A 17955-nucleotide genomic window follows, 5' to 3' on the forward strand; every position below is an offset into this window, starting at 1 on the left:
CAAAATTTGATTAAGGTGCATCTAAGTGCAATAGTAGCTCATCACCAGCAAAAATAAGATGGCTTTTTAGTTTCACAAACCCCTCTAATACAAAGGTCTCTACAACTTGTGACTGTTGGTAAAGACAACTTCATTTTAATGGAACCTGAACATGATTCTCACCCAGCTAGTGTGACCTTATATGAACCAATAGATACAGCAGAAATTAAATTTGCAACATGGAAATTGCTGTTTCTTGTAGCAATTATCTCAGCATGGTGAACTTCAAGCAGGGTTCACATCTTCAAACACAATACTGTTAACACACCCAAAATTTCTGTCAAGAAGTATTTAAAAAAAAAAAAAAAAAAAAAAAGTACTTCTTACCCATACCTTACACTGTTTGGGGTAGGTTATAATTACTAGATAGCAAATGTTGCTTACCTGTAACAGGTGTTCTCACAGAACAGCAGGATGTTAGTCCTCACATATGGGTGACATCACAGGATGGAGCCCAATCACGGAACACTTCTGTCAAACTTTCCAGAACTTCGACTGGCCCCTACTGGGCATGCCCAACATGGCACTAACCCTGCAGCCAGCAGGGATCCCCCTTCAGTCTTGTTAAAAAGCTACAGGTAGTGCCGAAAAGAAAATAAGAAAACGTAACGAATCCCAACACCGCGTGGCGGCAGGCGGGTTTCGCGAGGACCAACATCCTGATGTCCTGTGAGAACACCTGTTACAGGTAAGCAACATTTGCTGTCTCACAGGACAAGCAGAATGGTAATCTTAACATATGGGTGAGTACCGAGCTGAGGATGTCAGAGTATGTATCAAATGTACCTAGGCATGCAAGGCACTAGGCCTGGGATGAAATTTGGCCGAGGGCATCCTGAACCTCACCGGGCAGGCAGAAGGGTGTTGGTACATCACGTTGTAAATAGGTTGCGCAAGACAGACTGGCAGAAGATGGAATCTTGTCTTCCAGCTTTGTCCAAGCAATAGTGGGCTGTAAAGGTATGGAGAGAACTCCAGGTGGCAGCCCTGCAAATGTCAGGAAGCAGTACTGATCGCAGGTGTGCTACTGAAGTCACCATGGCCCTCACAGAGTGTGCTTTAACATGGTCTTGAAGTGCCGATAGCAAAAGGATATGCAGTCCGCTAACCAGAAGGAGAGAGAGTCTGCTTATTCACAGGCTGCCCCAATTTGACAGAATGGAAAGAGACAAACAATTGAGTGCTTTTCCTGTGGGCAGCTGTACGGTCTAGGTAGAACGCTAGAGCCCGTTTGCAGTCAAGGGTATGCAGAGCCTGCTCTTCTGGATTGGAATGGGGCCTGGGAAAAAAGATAGGTAGTATAATGGATTGATTGAGATGAAACTCCAAAACTACCTTAGGTAAGAATTTAGGGTGAGTGTGGAGTACTGCCCAGTCCTGCAGAAGTTTAGTGTAAGGCGGGTAAGTAACTAGAGCCTGTAATTCACTAACTCTGCAAGCGGAAGTGATTGCCAAAAGGAAAATCACTTCCATGTGAGATATCGAAGGTCACAGGATTGAAGAGGCTCGAATGGTGGTTTCATGAGCCGACCCAAAACTAGGCTGAGGTCCCAAGAAGGGGCCGGAGGACGCAGAGGAGGCTTTAGGTGAAGCAAGCCCTTCAAAAAACGTGTTACAAGGGGTTGTACTGAAATAGGAACATCCCCAACACCTTTATGGAAGGCGGCAACCACACTGACATGTATTCTGATGGAGGAAGTTTTTAGACCTGATTCTGACAAGTGCCAGAGATAGTCCAGAAACTTCATGATTGGACAGGTAAAAGGGTCAAGGGATTGAGAAGAGCACCATGGCGTAAACCTGTTCCATTTGTAATAATACAATTTTCTCATGGAAGGTTTCCATGAAGCAATCAGGACACGGGAAACTGGTTCAGAAAGGTTAAGTGGCTGAAGGATTAACCTTTCAACAACCATGCCATCAGGGACAAGGCTTGAAGATTGGGGTGGCGTAGGCACCCGTCGTTTTGCGTGATTGGAAGACAGTCCTTTCCCAAGGGAACGTGCCTGCAAATGGAGAGATCCTGAATTATTGGAAACCACACTTGGCGCGGCCAATGGGGTGCTATCAGGATCATGGTTCCCTTGTCCTGACGTAACTTCACGAGAGTCTTTGAGAGAAGTGGAGGGAATGCGTATAGGAGACCGGTTGCCCATAAGAGGGAGAACGTGTCTCTTGGCTGATAGTGTTGGCTGCGAGAGAGAGAGCATAAGTTGTCTACTTTGTGATTTTGAGGTGACACAAAGAGGTCTATTTGAGGATAACCCCATTGGTGGAAGATCGAGTTCGCTACTGAGGGGTTGAGAGACCACTCGTGCGGTTGAAAAGTGCAACTCAGCTTGTCTGCCAACACATTGTCCACTCCCGGCAAGTAGGAGGCCCTGAGGTTCATCGAGTGGGAGAAGGACTCCGCCCATATCTGTGCAGCTTCCTGACACAGAAGGTAGGAGCCCGTCCCTCCCTGTTTGTTGATGTACCACATGGCCACCTGGTTGTCCGTCTGGATCAGGATGACTTGATTGGAGAGTCGATCCTGAAATACCCTGAGAGCACGAATGATTGCTCGGAGCTCCAGGAAATTTGGTGTTTGGCTTCCTCTGGAGACCAAGATCCTTGTGTCTGCAGATTGGCCATGTGGGCTCCCCAGCAGAGGTTGGAAGTATCGGTGGTGAGAGTTATTTGAGGGTCTGAAGCCTGGAAGGGCAAGCCTTGGAGGAGATTGATCTGATTTTTCCACCAGGCGAGAGACAGACGGAGTGAGTCTGTTACGTGGACAATGGTCGACAGGGGCTGAATGGATTGGGTCTATTGTGACCTTAGAATCCACTGCATGACTCTCATGGCCAAGCGGGCCATTGGGGTGACCTGAACTGAGGATGCCATGTGTCCCAGGAGGCTGAGAAAGTGGTGTGCAGTCGTGGAGTGTTGAGACTGCAGCTGGTGTGCAAGAGACATGAGAGTGAGAGCTCGCTGTTGAGGCAGGAAAGCCTTTGCCTGCATGGTGTCCAAGTCTGCCCCAATGAACGATAAGGTTTGAGATGGGACTAAGTAGCATTTGTCGTAGTTGATGAGAAATCAGAGTGAAATTAGAGTGTGTAAAGATGTAGGGACGACAGAGCAGCTTGCTGAGTGGGAGTCCTGATTAACCAATTGTCTAGACAGGGGTAGACGTGAACACCTTGAGTTCTGAGGAAGACTGCAACTACAACGAGGCATTTTGTGAAGACTGTGGTGCAGACACAAGGCCGAATGGAAGCACTCTGTACCGATAGTGCTTGGGGCCTACTAAAAACCTCAGGTATTTGTGATGAGTTGGAATTATCGCGATATGAGTGTATGTGTCCTGGAGGTCTAGAGAATAGAGCCAGTCTCCTCTTTGTAAAAAAGGAAGAAGAGAGCCCAAGGTAACAATTTTGAACATCTCTTGCTGGAGGTACTTGTTGAGGGCACGTAGATCCAGAACTGGACGAACGCCTCCCGATTTTTTTTTTTGGGGGGGGGGGGGGGGGGGGGATTAGAAAGTACCGGGAATAGAACCCTAGGCCTTGTTGTGAGTATGGCACTGGTTCTACTGCTCTGGACTGGAGGAGGAGGGAGACATCCTGCTCCAGGAGCAGTGAGTGGTTGGATGTTCTCCATGTTGGTAGAGGTGGAGAGTCCGGTGAAATGGAGAGAAAGTTCAGTCGATAACCTTGAGCAATGATCGCTAGGACCCACTGGTCTGAAGTGATTGAGTGCTACCTGTTGAAATGGCACAATCGACCTCCCACTGGTATGTGGGGCAATGGAAGCTGGCTGCTGCTCTCTATGTAAGAGTCAAAAGCCGGAAGCAGGGCCTGGCTGAGGGGCTGTTTGCGGTTTTTGTTTCAGTGTCTGACGAGACTGGGCTTTCTGAAACGGTCTCGTAGACGGTTTCTAGTTGGTGGCGGGTAGGACTTCTTCGGGCGGAAGAATGATTTCTTAGAGTCTTTTCTAAAAGGCTGTTTTGAAGAGTATTCAGAAGGCATGAGAGAGAGCTGTCTCAGGGTCTCATGATGGTCCTTTAGTTCTGCCACATCCATTGAATCTGCTCGCCAAACAGATTGTCTCCTACACAGGGGAGGTCGGACAATCTGTCCTGAACTTCAGGGCGAAGGTCGGAAGACTTGAGCCAGGCCCATCGTCTTGCAGAGATAGCAGCTGCAGATACCCTGGTTGCAGTGTCAAAGATATAAGATGATCGTAACTCATGCTTGCCTGCCTCAAAACCCTTGTTGACTAGGGTTTGGAGTTGCTGAGGCAGGGAGTCTGTTAAGTCTTGTATCTGCTTAAATAAGACCCTATTCTATTGGATCATATAGAGCTGATAAGAGGCAATTCTGGAGATGAGCATTGATCCCTGGAAGACACGACGACCAATGGCATCTAGAAATTTCTGTTCCTTGCCTGGGGGAAAGAAGTGTGAGGTTTTGCTCTCCTTGCTCTTTTCTGGGCAGATTCGATAACCACAGATTGGTGATCCAATTGAGGTTTGCAAAAACCTGGAGCTGACTGAACGAGATAGGTGGTGTCAAGTTTCCTGTGGACTGGAGCCAAAGAGCCAAGATGTTCCCAGTTCTTTTTGAGGAGATCTAGAAGAACCTGGTGAATAGGGATGGAGGTTACTTCCTTGGGAGCATCCAGGAATTGTAACAGCGCCATCATTTGATGCCTGTCATCTTGTTCAGTCTGCAATTGGAAGGGTACCAATTCAGACATCTCCTTCACAAAATTTATGAAGGAAAGGTCCTTTGGAGGAGAACGCTTTCTACTTTCAGTAGGTGAAGGTGAAGGCAAATCGGTGTCTGGTGAAGAATCATCAGTCCAGGTGTCGTAGGGATCAGCACCTGCTCCTCTAGGGACTAAAGGAGGACGGGGCGGTGGGATCCCTGAAGGTCCTGGTCTAGGCTCCAAAGGACTCTAATGAATAACTGGAGGCACCGATGAAGGCATCGAAGGTACCGTGCGGGCATCGATGGATGGCTCGGTGGCACCGGATGTATCTGATCGACGGCTGAGGCATCGGCAGAACTCCCAAAGGAGGGATGCGGAACGGTGTTTCTCCTCCTGATGACAATGCAAGCGGGGAGGGCACCGGAGCCAGCGGTGACCCGGGATCCATCGGTGGAAAAGTGGCCATAAGCACTTCCATCCTCGAGAGCGGCGGTGCCAACACTGCTAGAATCGGGTCAGTGGTCGGTTCCGCAATCGGTACCGGAGGAAACTGGAGTCTATGCATCGCCTTGTCGATGGCCTCCTGAACCATCCGGTCCAGTTCTTCTCGGAGACCTGGAGCAAGCAGCCCCGGCTCCGGAACAGAAGGCGGCAGAGGCATAGCTGGAGGGACCACCGTTAAAGGCGGAGTCGTGGCTCCCGATACCCTGTCAGGTGAGGGTTGCCTCGGTTACCGAAAAGGTCGGTGCCTTTTCGACGGCGGCTCGGACGATGGCAAGGTAGATGATTTTGCTCCCTCGATGGTCCGAGACTTTCGATGCTGGTGGCAATATTTATCTCTACGATCTCCTCGGTCCTGAGGGGGAGTACAGGGCGACAAAGGCCGATAAGTCATCGATGCCGGCACAAAGTTGACAGTGCCGGTTCTGACGACGTCCATGCAATGGACGATGTCGGGGTTTGAGCAAGGAAGAGAAGCTCCATCTTCTCCATTCTAGCCTTGCGACTTTTTGGTGTCATAAGGGCACATTTGGTACAGGTTAGGACATTGTGCTCACTTTTGAGACACATTACACAGACTTTGTGAGGGCCTGTGATGGACATTGTGTGATTACAGTCCGGGCACTGGCAGAACTCAGACGCCATGGCCATGAAAAAGTTGAGCCACGGTACGGTTGACGGCCAGTAGGCTGTGAGGGCCAAACTCGACGGTACTAGACGGAAAACGGATAAACTTACCAGAGAACCGCGGCTTGAAAAAAGTTGGAGGGTCCCCTGTGGGGTAAATTAAATTTTAGTAATTCCGTGAGGAAAATTCCTGTCAGGAATCTCTGCAGAGCTCCTTAACCGCGCGGCTACTGCTGCGCGGAAAAAAGAAGACTGAAGGGGGACCCCTGCTGGCTGCAGGGTTAATGCCATGCTGGGCATGCCCAGTAGGGGCCAGTCATAATTCTGGAAACTTTGACAGAAGTGTTCCGTGATTGGGCTCCATCCTGAGATGTTACCTATATGTCAGGACTACCATCCTGCTTGTCCTGTGAGAAACATAAAAATCGAACACAGAAATAAAACTAACCAGATAAACAGACTGACCTAAGCACTGCTAAAAGAAGAAAATTTATGCTAGACTTATTCCTGAAAGGCCTGTTTGAACAAGGTTTTCAAGAAGTATCCAAATGTCACTTAAGACAATCCATAGTATTGCCATTTTTTTTTTTTCTAAAGCTGCAGGCTTCCACAGCAGGATAAACTCTTCCTACCTTAGCCCAATGGTTCCCAAACCTGTCCTAGGGGGACCCCCAGCCAGTCAGGTTTTCAGGATATTCACAATGAATACGTATGAGAGAGATTTCCATGCATTGGAGGCAATGAATGCAAATCTTTCGTGTACATTCATTGTAGATATCCTAAAAACCAGACTAGTTTGAGAAACACTGCCTTAGACTGTAAAGACCTATACTATCTACCTTATAAATGGGCTCTGACCGACGGCCCGCAGATGCGCAGTAGAGAGCAGCTCTACCGCGCATGCGCGGGTGAGCACGTCGGTCAGAGCCGAGCGTGCCCGAAAAAAAAAAAAATGGCGCTTGGGCCGCAGGAGCGGCGGCGGTGAGAAGCAGGAGGAGCAGTAGCGGCGGCAGCGACGAAAAAAAAATGGCGCTGGGGCAGGAGCGGCGGCGGCGAGAAGCAGGAGTGGGAGGAGCAGTAGCGGTGTCGCGCGCGGGAAGGAAACCCCCCCGGAGATCTTCCGTCTGCCGGTTGTGGATGATCTGAAAGGAGAGGGTGAGTGACTGAGGAGAGAGTGAGGGGAAGGGGAAGGAAGGAGTGGGAAGTAAATGGACCAAAAAAATTTTTTTTAAATGTAGCCCGTTGTTATGGGCTTAACGGCTAGTTCTATATGTATAGAATGAAGTCCTACAAAAAAGTCATTCAAATCATATGGGGAAAAAAAAAAAAAAAGGCATGCCAGCAACAAAACACTTTTCTAGATGGATCTCTTGCATTGCTCATTGCTACTCCACTGCAGGTCTTCAGTTTTTGAAGAGAGTAAAAGCTTGTCAAGTTAGAGCAGTTGCAAGTACAAAGGAACATCAACTCAGCTTCAACACATGATATATAAAAAGATAGATACAGAGATAGAGATACAGTAGCCACATGGTCAACCATACATCCTTTCACCAAGATTCTCAGACAGATTGTAACTTTGGCCAGGCTGTTAAATGACATTTAAAAAAAGTCACACAATCCCTACTTCCTCCCCATCCAGTTGAAGTTAACTAGATATCAGACCAAAGAGGGCCACAGTGATGGCAGCAATGGGAACTCCCACACATGCTCAAACTATTTTTGATAACTTTCAGCTACGAGAGAGCAGGTAAAGATTAGACAGTCAGATGATGTCACATTTGTGTGGCTGCTTGTCTGCTGTCCACAGAGAACATACTTTACAGGTAAACAGCCTTGCTATATATGGGCTCCACCACATGGCTAATATTTCCATTGCTGCCTCAGTCAAAATAACTTTTGCCTTGATGTTTCCTCAAAACACAAGCTCTTCCCATCAGTACTAGTTTCCCAAAATTTACAAAAGCCTAGACTGAATGTACAGAGAAATCCTTTTCCTCATGTAACATCTCCACCAAGAAACAAAGGATTATTGATGAACAGAAAAACGGTTATTCCACAGTATCTGCAAGACATCTTTTGAAACTTTTTTTTTTTTTTAAGAGGACATCATATAACAAATAGCCAGTGGTCTTATAAATAGAAAAAGTTCTGGAAACCAGGACACACCAAAATGCATATAATATTCATACTGAAAATCTCAAAAAGTTTTCCCAAAAATAAGCATAAGAATTCATTACTGTACTTGAATTCATTTTACCAGCCTAAAGACAAATAGTACCAACAGATCTATCCCATTTTAGTTGATGTCATTTATAGTACTGCATCTTAAAAAAAAAAAAAAAAAAAAAAAAAGTCCTAGTCTCTCTCCTACAATTAAAAGTCAGACTCCAAGAAAGCTTCTATTATCACAAAGACTACTAATTATTAATCCTTTGTTTTTCTCCTAGCAGTTTCCTCCTGCTCCTTTGGGTTTCTAGTTCAGTCAGAACGAGGGCTGGGTTCCAGACCAAGGAGCATTTACTCACCATTACCCAGGGATTTATTCCCCATTTTATATCCCCCTTCAAACTCACTAAGCACCATCATAATTGCCAGTCCTCTACCAGGAGCCATGCACCAGGGCTCCTTCTGTAAACTTGTAATCATATGTCCAAAGTCCAGCCACTAGGTGACACTGTTTCCCCAGATTGGCCTCAAGGAACAAATGACCTGACTCAGGATTGGAACCCAGATCCTCCATACTGTATCGCACAGTATCCTCAACAACTTTATATACCAGCCACAGAAGATGAACAATCTTTGTTTTACTATTTGAAATAAAATTCAAAAAACACATGGAAATAAAGAAACTTGCCCTTCAATACAAAGTTTGCTATCACAGATAAAAGTGAGCCAATTGATGATATGTATTTGAATTTTTAGAAGGCATTTCACAAAGTACCCATTGAAAAACTCAGGAAAGTTTTAAAAAAGTCATGGTATAGGAGGCAGCATCCTATTGTGAATTACTAATTGGTTAAAATAAAGAAAACAGAGGATAAACTAAATGGTCAGTATTCCAAATTGAGAAAGGTCAATAGTGTAGTGCCCCAAGGATCTATACTGGGACCCCTGCTGTTTAATTTATTTATGAATAATTTGGAAGAGGGAGCGAGTGATCAAATACTCAGCCAACAAATTTTTCAGAGTTGTTAAAGCAGCAATAGCTTGTGAAGAACTGCAGAAGGATCTTGTGAGATCAGAATGGAAGATTAAATTTAATCTAACATAAGATTTGCTACACTGGGTCAGATTAAAGGTCCATCAAGTCCAGTATCCCATTCCCAGCAGTGGCCACAAGTTCCTGGCAGGATCCCAATGACTGAGATTCCATGCTGCTTATCACAAGGATAAACAGTGGATTTCCCCAAGTCTACCTTAATAATGGTTTACGGACTTTTCTTCCAAGAACTTTTGTCCAAACATTTTTTAAACCAAGCTACACTAACAACTTTCACCACATCCTCCAGCAACAAAGTCCAGAGTTTAAATTATCCATCGAGTAAAAAATAATTTCTCCCATTTGTCTTAATTACACTTAGTAACTTCATTGAATGTTCTAGTCTTTGCAGCTTTTGAAAGCATAAATGATTTTCATTTACCTGTTCTGTTTTTTTTTTGGTTTTGTTTTTTTTTTTTGTTTTTTTTTTAACAGACCCCTTATCATATATCCCCTCATCCATCTTCTCCAAACTGAAGAGCCCGAATCTCTCTAGCTTTTCCTCATAGGGGAAACATTCTATCCTCTATTTTGGTTGGCCTTCTCTGTATTTTTTTTTTTTTTTAATTCCACTATATCTTTTTTGACATGAGAGGACCAGCACTGCATACAATACTCAAGGGGCAGTCAGTCACACTACGAAGTGATGCAAAGGCATTATGATATTCTCTGTTTTATTCTCCAATACTTTCCTAATAATTCCTAGCATTCTATTTCTTACTTGGCCACAACACACACTGAGCAGACAACTTCAATGTATCTATTATGATGCTTAGATCTTTTTTCCTGGGTGATGACTCCCAATGTGGAACCTTGCATTATATAGCTATAATTTCACTACATGCATCATGTTCACTTATCCACATTAAACATCTGCCCAGTTTCCCAGAGTTACAAGGTCTTGTAATTTTTCACAATGCTCTTGAGATTTAACAACTTTGAAAGATTTTGTATTATCAGAAAATCTGATCACCTCACTCATCATTCCCTTCTCATATATAAAATGTTAAAAAGCAGTGATTCTGGTACAGATCCCTGGGGTACTCTACTATTCATGTTTCTCCATTGAGAAAATGAACCATTTAGCCATTTTCTAGTTTTTAACCAATTCTCAAGCCATAGTAGAACATTGCTTCCTATCCCATAACATTTTGATTTCCCTTGACTAAATATCCATGTTGGCTTTGTTCCATTAAACTATGTCTGTCTATATGATCAGTAAATTTTGTTCTTTAGAATAGTTTAAAACATTTTTCCTGGCATTAATGCTAGGCTCACCAGTCTGTAGTTTCCTGATCACCTGTGGAACCAATTTGAAACTGGCTTTACATTGGCCACCCTCCAAGTCTTCAGATACCATGATTGACTACATATTATTATATCTGCAACTTAAATTTTTTCATTCTGGAATTTAATATCATGTGGTCCAGATGATTTGCTACTCTTTAATTTATCAATTTGCCCTAGTACAACTTCCAGGTTCACAGATTTGTTTCAGTTCCTCTGAATTATCACCTTTAAATATCACTTCTGGAATGGGTATCTGCTTTACATCTTTCTCAGTAAATACTGAAGCAAAGAATTCATTTAAATCTCTCCACTATGGCTTTGTCCTCTTACCACCCCTTTACCCCTTGAAAATCTAATGGTCCAATGATTTCCCTTGCAGGCTTATTGCTTTGAATGCACTTGGGAAAAAAAAAAAAAAGTTTTCATTATTGAGTTTTTGCTTCCACAGCAAGCTTCTATTCAAATTGTGTCTTTGCCTTCCTTGTCAATGCTTTGCATCTAACTTGCCAGTGCTTATGCCATTTCCTACTTTCTTCGTTTGGAAGAGTGCAAAGTGATACACATAGGTCAGGAAAAATAATCCCAATCACATGTACAAAATGCTGGATTACATGTTCAGAGTCACCATTTAGGACAAGGACCTTTGAGTCCTTGCAGACAATACACTGAAATACTCAGCTCAGTGTGTGTCAATTACCAAAAAAAAAAATAAAAAATCACAATGAACCTGAAGATGTTGACAAACTAAAGAATAGCAAATCACCTGGCCCGGATGGTATACACCCCAAGGTTATGAAAGAACTCGAAAATGAAGTTTCAGGTCCATTAGTAAAAATCTGTAACATCATTAAAAGCGTCCATTGTACCTGAAAACTGGAGGGTAGTAAATGTAACCCCGATATTTAAAAAGGGCTCCAGGGGTGATCTGGGAAGCTATAGAACTGTGAGCCTGACTTCAGTGCTGGGAAAATTTCTGGAAACTATTTTAAAGAACAAAATAACAGAGAGACATGATTTAATGGAACACAGCCAGCATGGACTTAGAGGGAAGTCTTGTCTCACAAACCTGCTATATTTTTTAAAGGGGTTAATAAAAATGTGCATAAAGGTGAACCAGTATATTTGGATTTTCAGAAGGCATTTGACAAAGCCCCTCATGAGAGGGGAAAACTAAAAAGTCATGGGATAGGAGGAGATGTCTTTTCGTGGATTGCAAAGTGGTTAAAAGACAGGAAAGAGTAGGTTTAAATGATCAGTTTTCAGAGTGGAAAAAGGTAAACAGGGGAATGCCTCAGAGATCTGTATTTGGACCGGAGCTTTTAAATATATTTATGAGATCCGGAAAGGGATACTACGAGACGTGATCAAATCTGCAGATGACAATTATTCAGAGTAGTTAAATCACATGAAAATTGTGATAAAATGCAGGAGGACCTTGCGAGGCTATAAGATTGGGCATCCAAATGCAGATTAAATTTAACGTGAACAAGTGCAAAGTGATGCAGAGGAAAAAATAACCTATGCTGAGGTCACATGTTAGGCTCCATTTTAGGAGTTACCACCCAGGAAAAAGATTGTCAGCTCAGTGTGCTACAGCAGTCAAAAAAGCAAACAAGGGCCTGGATTTTCTATCAGCAAACAGCTTACTGAATTCCACGGTAACGGGGGGGGGGGGGCTGCGAAAGCCGGCAGCAATCACACCACCACGGTGCTATCGCTGCCAGCTTTCGCACCCAATAGCGTCACTGTGAAAGGTGGTGCTATTGGGTGCGCTACTGGCAGCGATAACGGGTCTTACCTTATCGCCGCCAGCAAAGTTACCGCCGTGCCTCCTCCTCTTCCGGTCCAGACTCCGCCCCTATCAAGCTATCGCACGTGAAAAGGGACTTTTCGTGTGCGATACTGATAGAAAATGACCCCTAAAGTTAGGAATTATTAGGAAGGGAATGGTGAATGAAATAGAGAATGTCATAATGCCTCTATCGCTCCATAGAGAGAGACTGCACCTAAAGTACTGTGCAATTCTGGTTGATTCAACTCAAAAAAAGAAAAAAAAAAAAAAAAAAGATATAGTTGCACTGGAGAAGGAACAGAGAAGAGTGACACAAATTGGTAAATGGGATGGAACGGCTCCCCTATGAGGAAAGGCTAAAGAGGTTAGGGTTGTTCGGCTTGGATAAGAGATGGCTGAGGAAGGATATGATAAAGGTCTATAAAATCATGAGGACTAGAATGGGTAAATAGAATCTGTTATTTGCTCTTTCAGATAATAGGCGGCTAGGGAGCATTCCATGAAATTAGCAAGTAGCACATTTAAAACAAATCAGAGAAAATTCTCTCACTCAATGCACAATTAAGCTTCGGAATTCATTGCCAGAGGATGTGGTTAGGGCTGTTAATGAAGCTGGGTTTAAAAAAAAAAAAAAAAAGGGCTCGGACAAATTCCTGGAGAAGTCCATAAACTATCAATCAAGTTGACTTAGGGAATAACCACAACTAACGGCATTAGTAGCATGGGATTTATTTAATGTTTGGGGACTTGCCAGGTACTTGTAAACTGGACTGGTCACTGCTGGAAATAAGAACCTGGGCTTGATGGATCCTCTGACTCAATATGGCAAATTTATGCCCTTATATAAAACTAGCAAATAAAATGTTAGGAATGATCCAGAGAAATGGAAAATAAAACAGAATTATATTCTTCTGTATCGATCCATTGTGACACTGCATTTTTAGTAGTTTGTATAGTTTTGGACACCCTATCTCAAAGTAGAACTAGAAAAGGTACGGAGGCTGGCAACAAAAGTGAGAAAGGGGATGGAATGGCTCCCTATAAAAAAAGAGACACTACACAGGTTAGAGCTCTTCAGCTTGGAAAAGATGGCTGAGAGGGGACTCTATAGAAGGTTATAAAATCATGAGTGTGGTGGAATGGTTAAATCAAGGAGTTATTTACCCTTCCAAATATTAACACAAAAAGGGACACTATCAAAATAGCAACTAACATTTACAACAAATTGTAGAAAATACATTTTTACACAACAATCAAGCTGTGGACTCTTATTGTCCGAGGACATAGTCAAAATGACTATCATAGTGGCGTTTAAAAGGGTTTTGTACAAGTTCCTGTAGAAAAGTCCATAAAACGTTATTAGCCAGGCAGACTAGAGAAAGTCACTGCTACCTCTGGGAGTGAGTAACAAGAAATATATCTACTTTTTATGTACTTCTGACCCAGACTACAGGATACTGGGATTGATCTCTCAGTTTGACCCAGCAATTGTTTCAAAATTTTCTTAAGTAAAAATTTAAAAAGAATACTATTAACGTTTATTTGTAGCTTCCAGATTTATTTTTTCATCAACTCTTTGGACAAGTTTTCTTGACCTTTTGCTTAAACGTATACCATGTTGATAACTGCTCTTTCTAAAGTATACTGATAGGGAGGGATATGAGAAGATGAAGAGAAAGAGGAAGGCTGAAGGCCTGCTGGCCATTTAAATGTGAATTATATTTCCTTAAAAATAGGGCTATTTTAGCAAACGTGGTCCCCATTATTCTTTCCTTATTCATAGAGACTACTACTTGTGGAAATAATATATATATATAAAATTATATTTGATGGCACTAAAATATCTAAATACTGGGGCCAACACAAACTACAATTTACAAAATAATAATTGAACCCCTGTGTGTCTATTTGCTCTTTTTTTCTATTTGCTTGCACTAATAATTCCAACCTATACTGACTGAAATTTTAAAAAACCCACAAAAAACCCAAACCATTTTCTATACCATACTTTTCAAGCCATATATTTTACTCATTACAGATACATTAAGAGCAAACACACACATTCACAACCACACTTATTCACAGATTATACAAAATTATCAAATTAGTTATAAAACATCCCTTAAGATGAAAAAATTACAGGAAAATTCAGTTTAAAACATCCTATAATTACAGGTAGCTCTCAAATAAAACCAATACTGGGAAATTCCTAAAGCATGTAATAGAGGATAACACGCTGAGACAAACAGGCCAAGATAACCCTACAAAAGGCCTGGCACAGCTTCTACAGGGGATTTTACCACAAAGTATGCCACACTGAATAATGGAACTCTCCACTGATGTTCTTCAGGTACTCATCTTGTATGAACATACAAAGGATGGGAAAAAAAAAAAAGTTCTTTTAAATTTCCTCATGTGGGACATTTCTTTTTTCCATTCCATAAACACAACCCAACTCATCTGTATTAAATTGCTCAGTTATTGAATCTCAATATGCCACATGCAATGCACCTGAAGTATTTTCTTCTTTAAATTTTCATAAGGCACAATCATATTCTTTTACATTAATGCTTAGTTTTCTCTCAATCTGCTGCATACAATAGTCTGTATTAAAATTCCTTTCAGTGGGGCTCAAAGGCATGATGCCCCTTGAAGACTACAATCATGCGCTGGTTACCAACTGCATTCCCAGCAGAAGCCTGCCTGAGCCCCTATCCAGAGCGCCGCTGCAGGCCTAAGCAGCGGGTGGACAATGAGAGGCATCAGATGCCAATCACCTGACACTGAGCATGCATGAACACACAAAAAAATAATAATAATATGAATTGACCTTGAATAAATAAGAATATTCTACAAGCTGTCACACATTATAGTTGGCAGCTGGAATCTGAGAGAGTGAACAGGAATAATTGAACAGACTGGATGACCCAATTCTGCCTGCCATCATCTACCGTGATACTTATTACTTTCTTAATAGGAAAGTAAGAAATATAAAGAATTTTGCTTCTAGTATAGTCACTCCCATCCCAGGGTAGTTACAATGAGGGAATTACTGGACTGACTTATCAAAACTTAAATCATTGGTAAACTCCTAATAGTTTATAATTCTGTTGAGCAATCTCTAATCTTAACTACTATTAAGAAATGTATGTTAAAATCAAGGACCTTGCTAAGACATTGTTAATTTTCAGTTTCTCCTGTGCACTTTTCAGATTGATTTCCCTATTCCCAACAAACTGTTATTCAGCTAAATAGAATCCTTGCTGCAGATGGCTAGAGTAAAGAATTAATTATCCACCCCTGCAGAAACTGGATCTTTCAGTTAGGGCAGAAAACAAGCAGACATCACCTTTTTAGTACTAAAAGAGTATAGCTGTCAAAACATAAAAAAAGATACATACTATTGCACTACTCAATGATAGAGCAAAACATAACACCCACATCTAGGAATGCCTATGTTAAGGTTTTACAAAAACTACTAATTATTAGTATTAAATACTCCAAAGGTAATGAGAATTAAACCAATTCAGTCTGGACCATTTCAATCTGATCTAAAGCTTATATGAATATAACTATATAGCACTCTCTCTCTATATATACGCGCACACACACGATTAATACAGACGTAGATACGCATATAGACAAGCCACTGCCCAGGAAATAAAAGACTACAACTATATCAACATGGGTCAACAATCAAATATATACAAAAACGTTTGTTTTAGGCTAGAGAAGAACCTGGTTGCTTTTTTGTAAAGAGGATCATGTCTGCCCTCACATTTTCCCAGCAAGATCTAATCGGGAATTCTGAGCCCGTGCCAGAGGAGCGAGGGGCATCCCCCAGCTTCACTCTCGCTCTTTCTGTATAAGGCTGGCCCTGGCGGGGCAGACACGGCGCCCTCCCCGACTACCTTTGTGCTCGGGGAGCTCAGGCGGCGGGTAGGGAGTTGGGGGCTCTCTCGCTCGTTCTCACCGTGTGGACGTGCCCTTCCTGACATCACACATCATGCACTTGAAAGCCTCAGCGCTGTTCTTGAAGGTGCACACACTGCAGTCCCAGTACCCCTCCTCGGAGGAAGGCTTCGGCTGCCGCTTCGGCCTGTACAGCGAAAAAAAAACAAGAGAAACGGGGAGAGGGAGGGTTAGTAGCGGCGGCGGCGGCCCTGGGCCTGCTCCCGGCCTCTCGAGTCAACCCCCCCTCCCCCTCCCTTTCTTTTGCTTCTCCCCACGCCCCCGCACTTTATTTATTTTTTATTTTGAGAGGCGGGGGGTGAGGGTTCCGGGTGCCCCTGCAACACGCCCTCCCCATTTCCTCGGTTGGTCCCACTCCGTGGGAGGTGCTGCCCTGCTGCTGGGCCGCCGTTGACACCGGCCACGTATGCGACGGCTCTCGCAGTCATTAGGACAACTCTGTAGTCTCGCTCCTAGAAGAAAGCCCCACCGCCACTGTCGCCGGCCTCTCACGCGTAGCCCTAAAGAATGAGGAGGAGGCAGCCGCCACAGCTCTCTCTCAGGGTCTGTGTGTATGCATGTATGTGCAAGCAAGCGCCGCGTTACCTGGTCGGGCTTTTCTTGTCTCCCATAACCGTACTGCTTAGCTCCCTTCAAAAAATGTATTAGAATAGCAACCAGCCCAAGCGCTTGATGTTCGTAATTAGTGAGGCAAACGGATACCAGTTTATACTAACAATTAGAAATAAAAAAAAAAAAAGGCGCCCGAGACGTAGCCGGATCCCGCAGCCGCCAGCTGTCCGGGGAACTCCTGCTTACCGTCACGTGGCCCGCGCGGGCCAACCAGCGCCTGCCCGCGCTTCAAAAAAGTGAGCAGGAAAGCGGAAGGCGGCAGGTTTACATCTGGTCCCGGTGAGGTGGAGGAGGAGCTGAGCCGGTGCGCCGGCTCATCCTATGGCCCAGCCGTTCTAGTGCTTTCACTGCCCCTAGTACCTGTTCTTTGTCACTTAACTACTTACCCTAATGTGGACTCGGGCCTGTTCAACCACTCATCCTAATGCTATCTTTATAGGACACAGATCTTTATTTATTTATTTATTGGGGGGGGGGCGAACAGGGAAGAACAAGATATTTACTCCTGTTTTGCCCATGGTCAAAACATTGTCCTATCCCCGGTGTGGTTAGGCGGAGGAATATTCACCCCTCCAACGCATTGCTTAGGGGCCTGATCCTTGATTTAAATGCACAGAGGCACTATATACCGTAATTAGTTTTTGAAAGACATCATCTCTAACAAATTACATTGTTGGTTTTCTTTCAGCTGACGGTAATTGTGGAAATCATAAGCAGAAAGAATGAAATAGAGTACATTTCAAATTCTGCATTTAAATTGTATATTTCAATGAGTACTTTAACCACTAATGAGAGAGATTATTTGATTTGACTTGAGAATCCATTGGTTTATTCTTCTCTGCCCTCACACACATGTATTTCGGTACAGGAAAAACCCACTCCTTGATCTCTATGGCCCCTTCCCACATCCTACTCAGACATCACTAGATATCTAAGAGAACAATTTTCAAATGCCACTTACCTAGCTAAACAGGCTATCTAAATATTGCCCACCCTGTACATAGGTAAAAGCAAGTATAGGGTTTAATTATTTGCATGTATTTAGCTCATGCCTTTTCAATGATAGCACAAGGTGAGTTACATTCAGGTATGGTAGGTATTTTCTTGTCCCCAGTAAATGTGCATCCAGTAAAAGTGGATCTATATACAGACAACAACCAACAAGGACTGA

The 17955-nt window shown here is 43.3% G+C and overlaps 1 protein-coding gene across 4 annotated transcripts in view; it reads right to left on the bottom strand.

Annotated features, from left to right (window-relative positions):
• Nucleotides 1–17338, bottom strand: part of YAF2 (YY1 associated factor 2) — a 90249-nt gene extending 72911 nt beyond the window's left edge. The window contains exons 1-2 of one of the 4 annotated variants that reach the window (XM_029615454.1): nt 17171–17338; nt 16174–16299 (exon numbers count right to left, since the gene is read on the bottom strand). In XM_029615454.1, coding sequence (XP_029471314.1) covers nt 16174–16208 — 35 coding nt within the window. In that variant the 5' untranslated portion in view covers nt 16209–16299; nt 17171–17338. Of the gene's footprint in view, nt 1–16173; nt 16300–16641; nt 16732–16757; nt 16936–16970; nt 17143–17170 lie in introns of those variants that run through there. The other 3 variants (XM_029615453.1, XM_029615452.1, XM_029615455.1) reach the window with 3 other exon arrangements.
• Nucleotides 17339–17955: the final 617 nt, after the last annotated feature.

Source organism: Rhinatrema bivittatum, chromosome 9, assembly GCF_901001135.1.
Source record: "Rhinatrema bivittatum chromosome 9, aRhiBiv1.1, whole genome shotgun sequence".
NCBI classification, from domain to species: Eukaryota; Metazoa; Chordata; class Amphibia; order Gymnophiona; family Rhinatrematidae; genus Rhinatrema; species Rhinatrema bivittatum.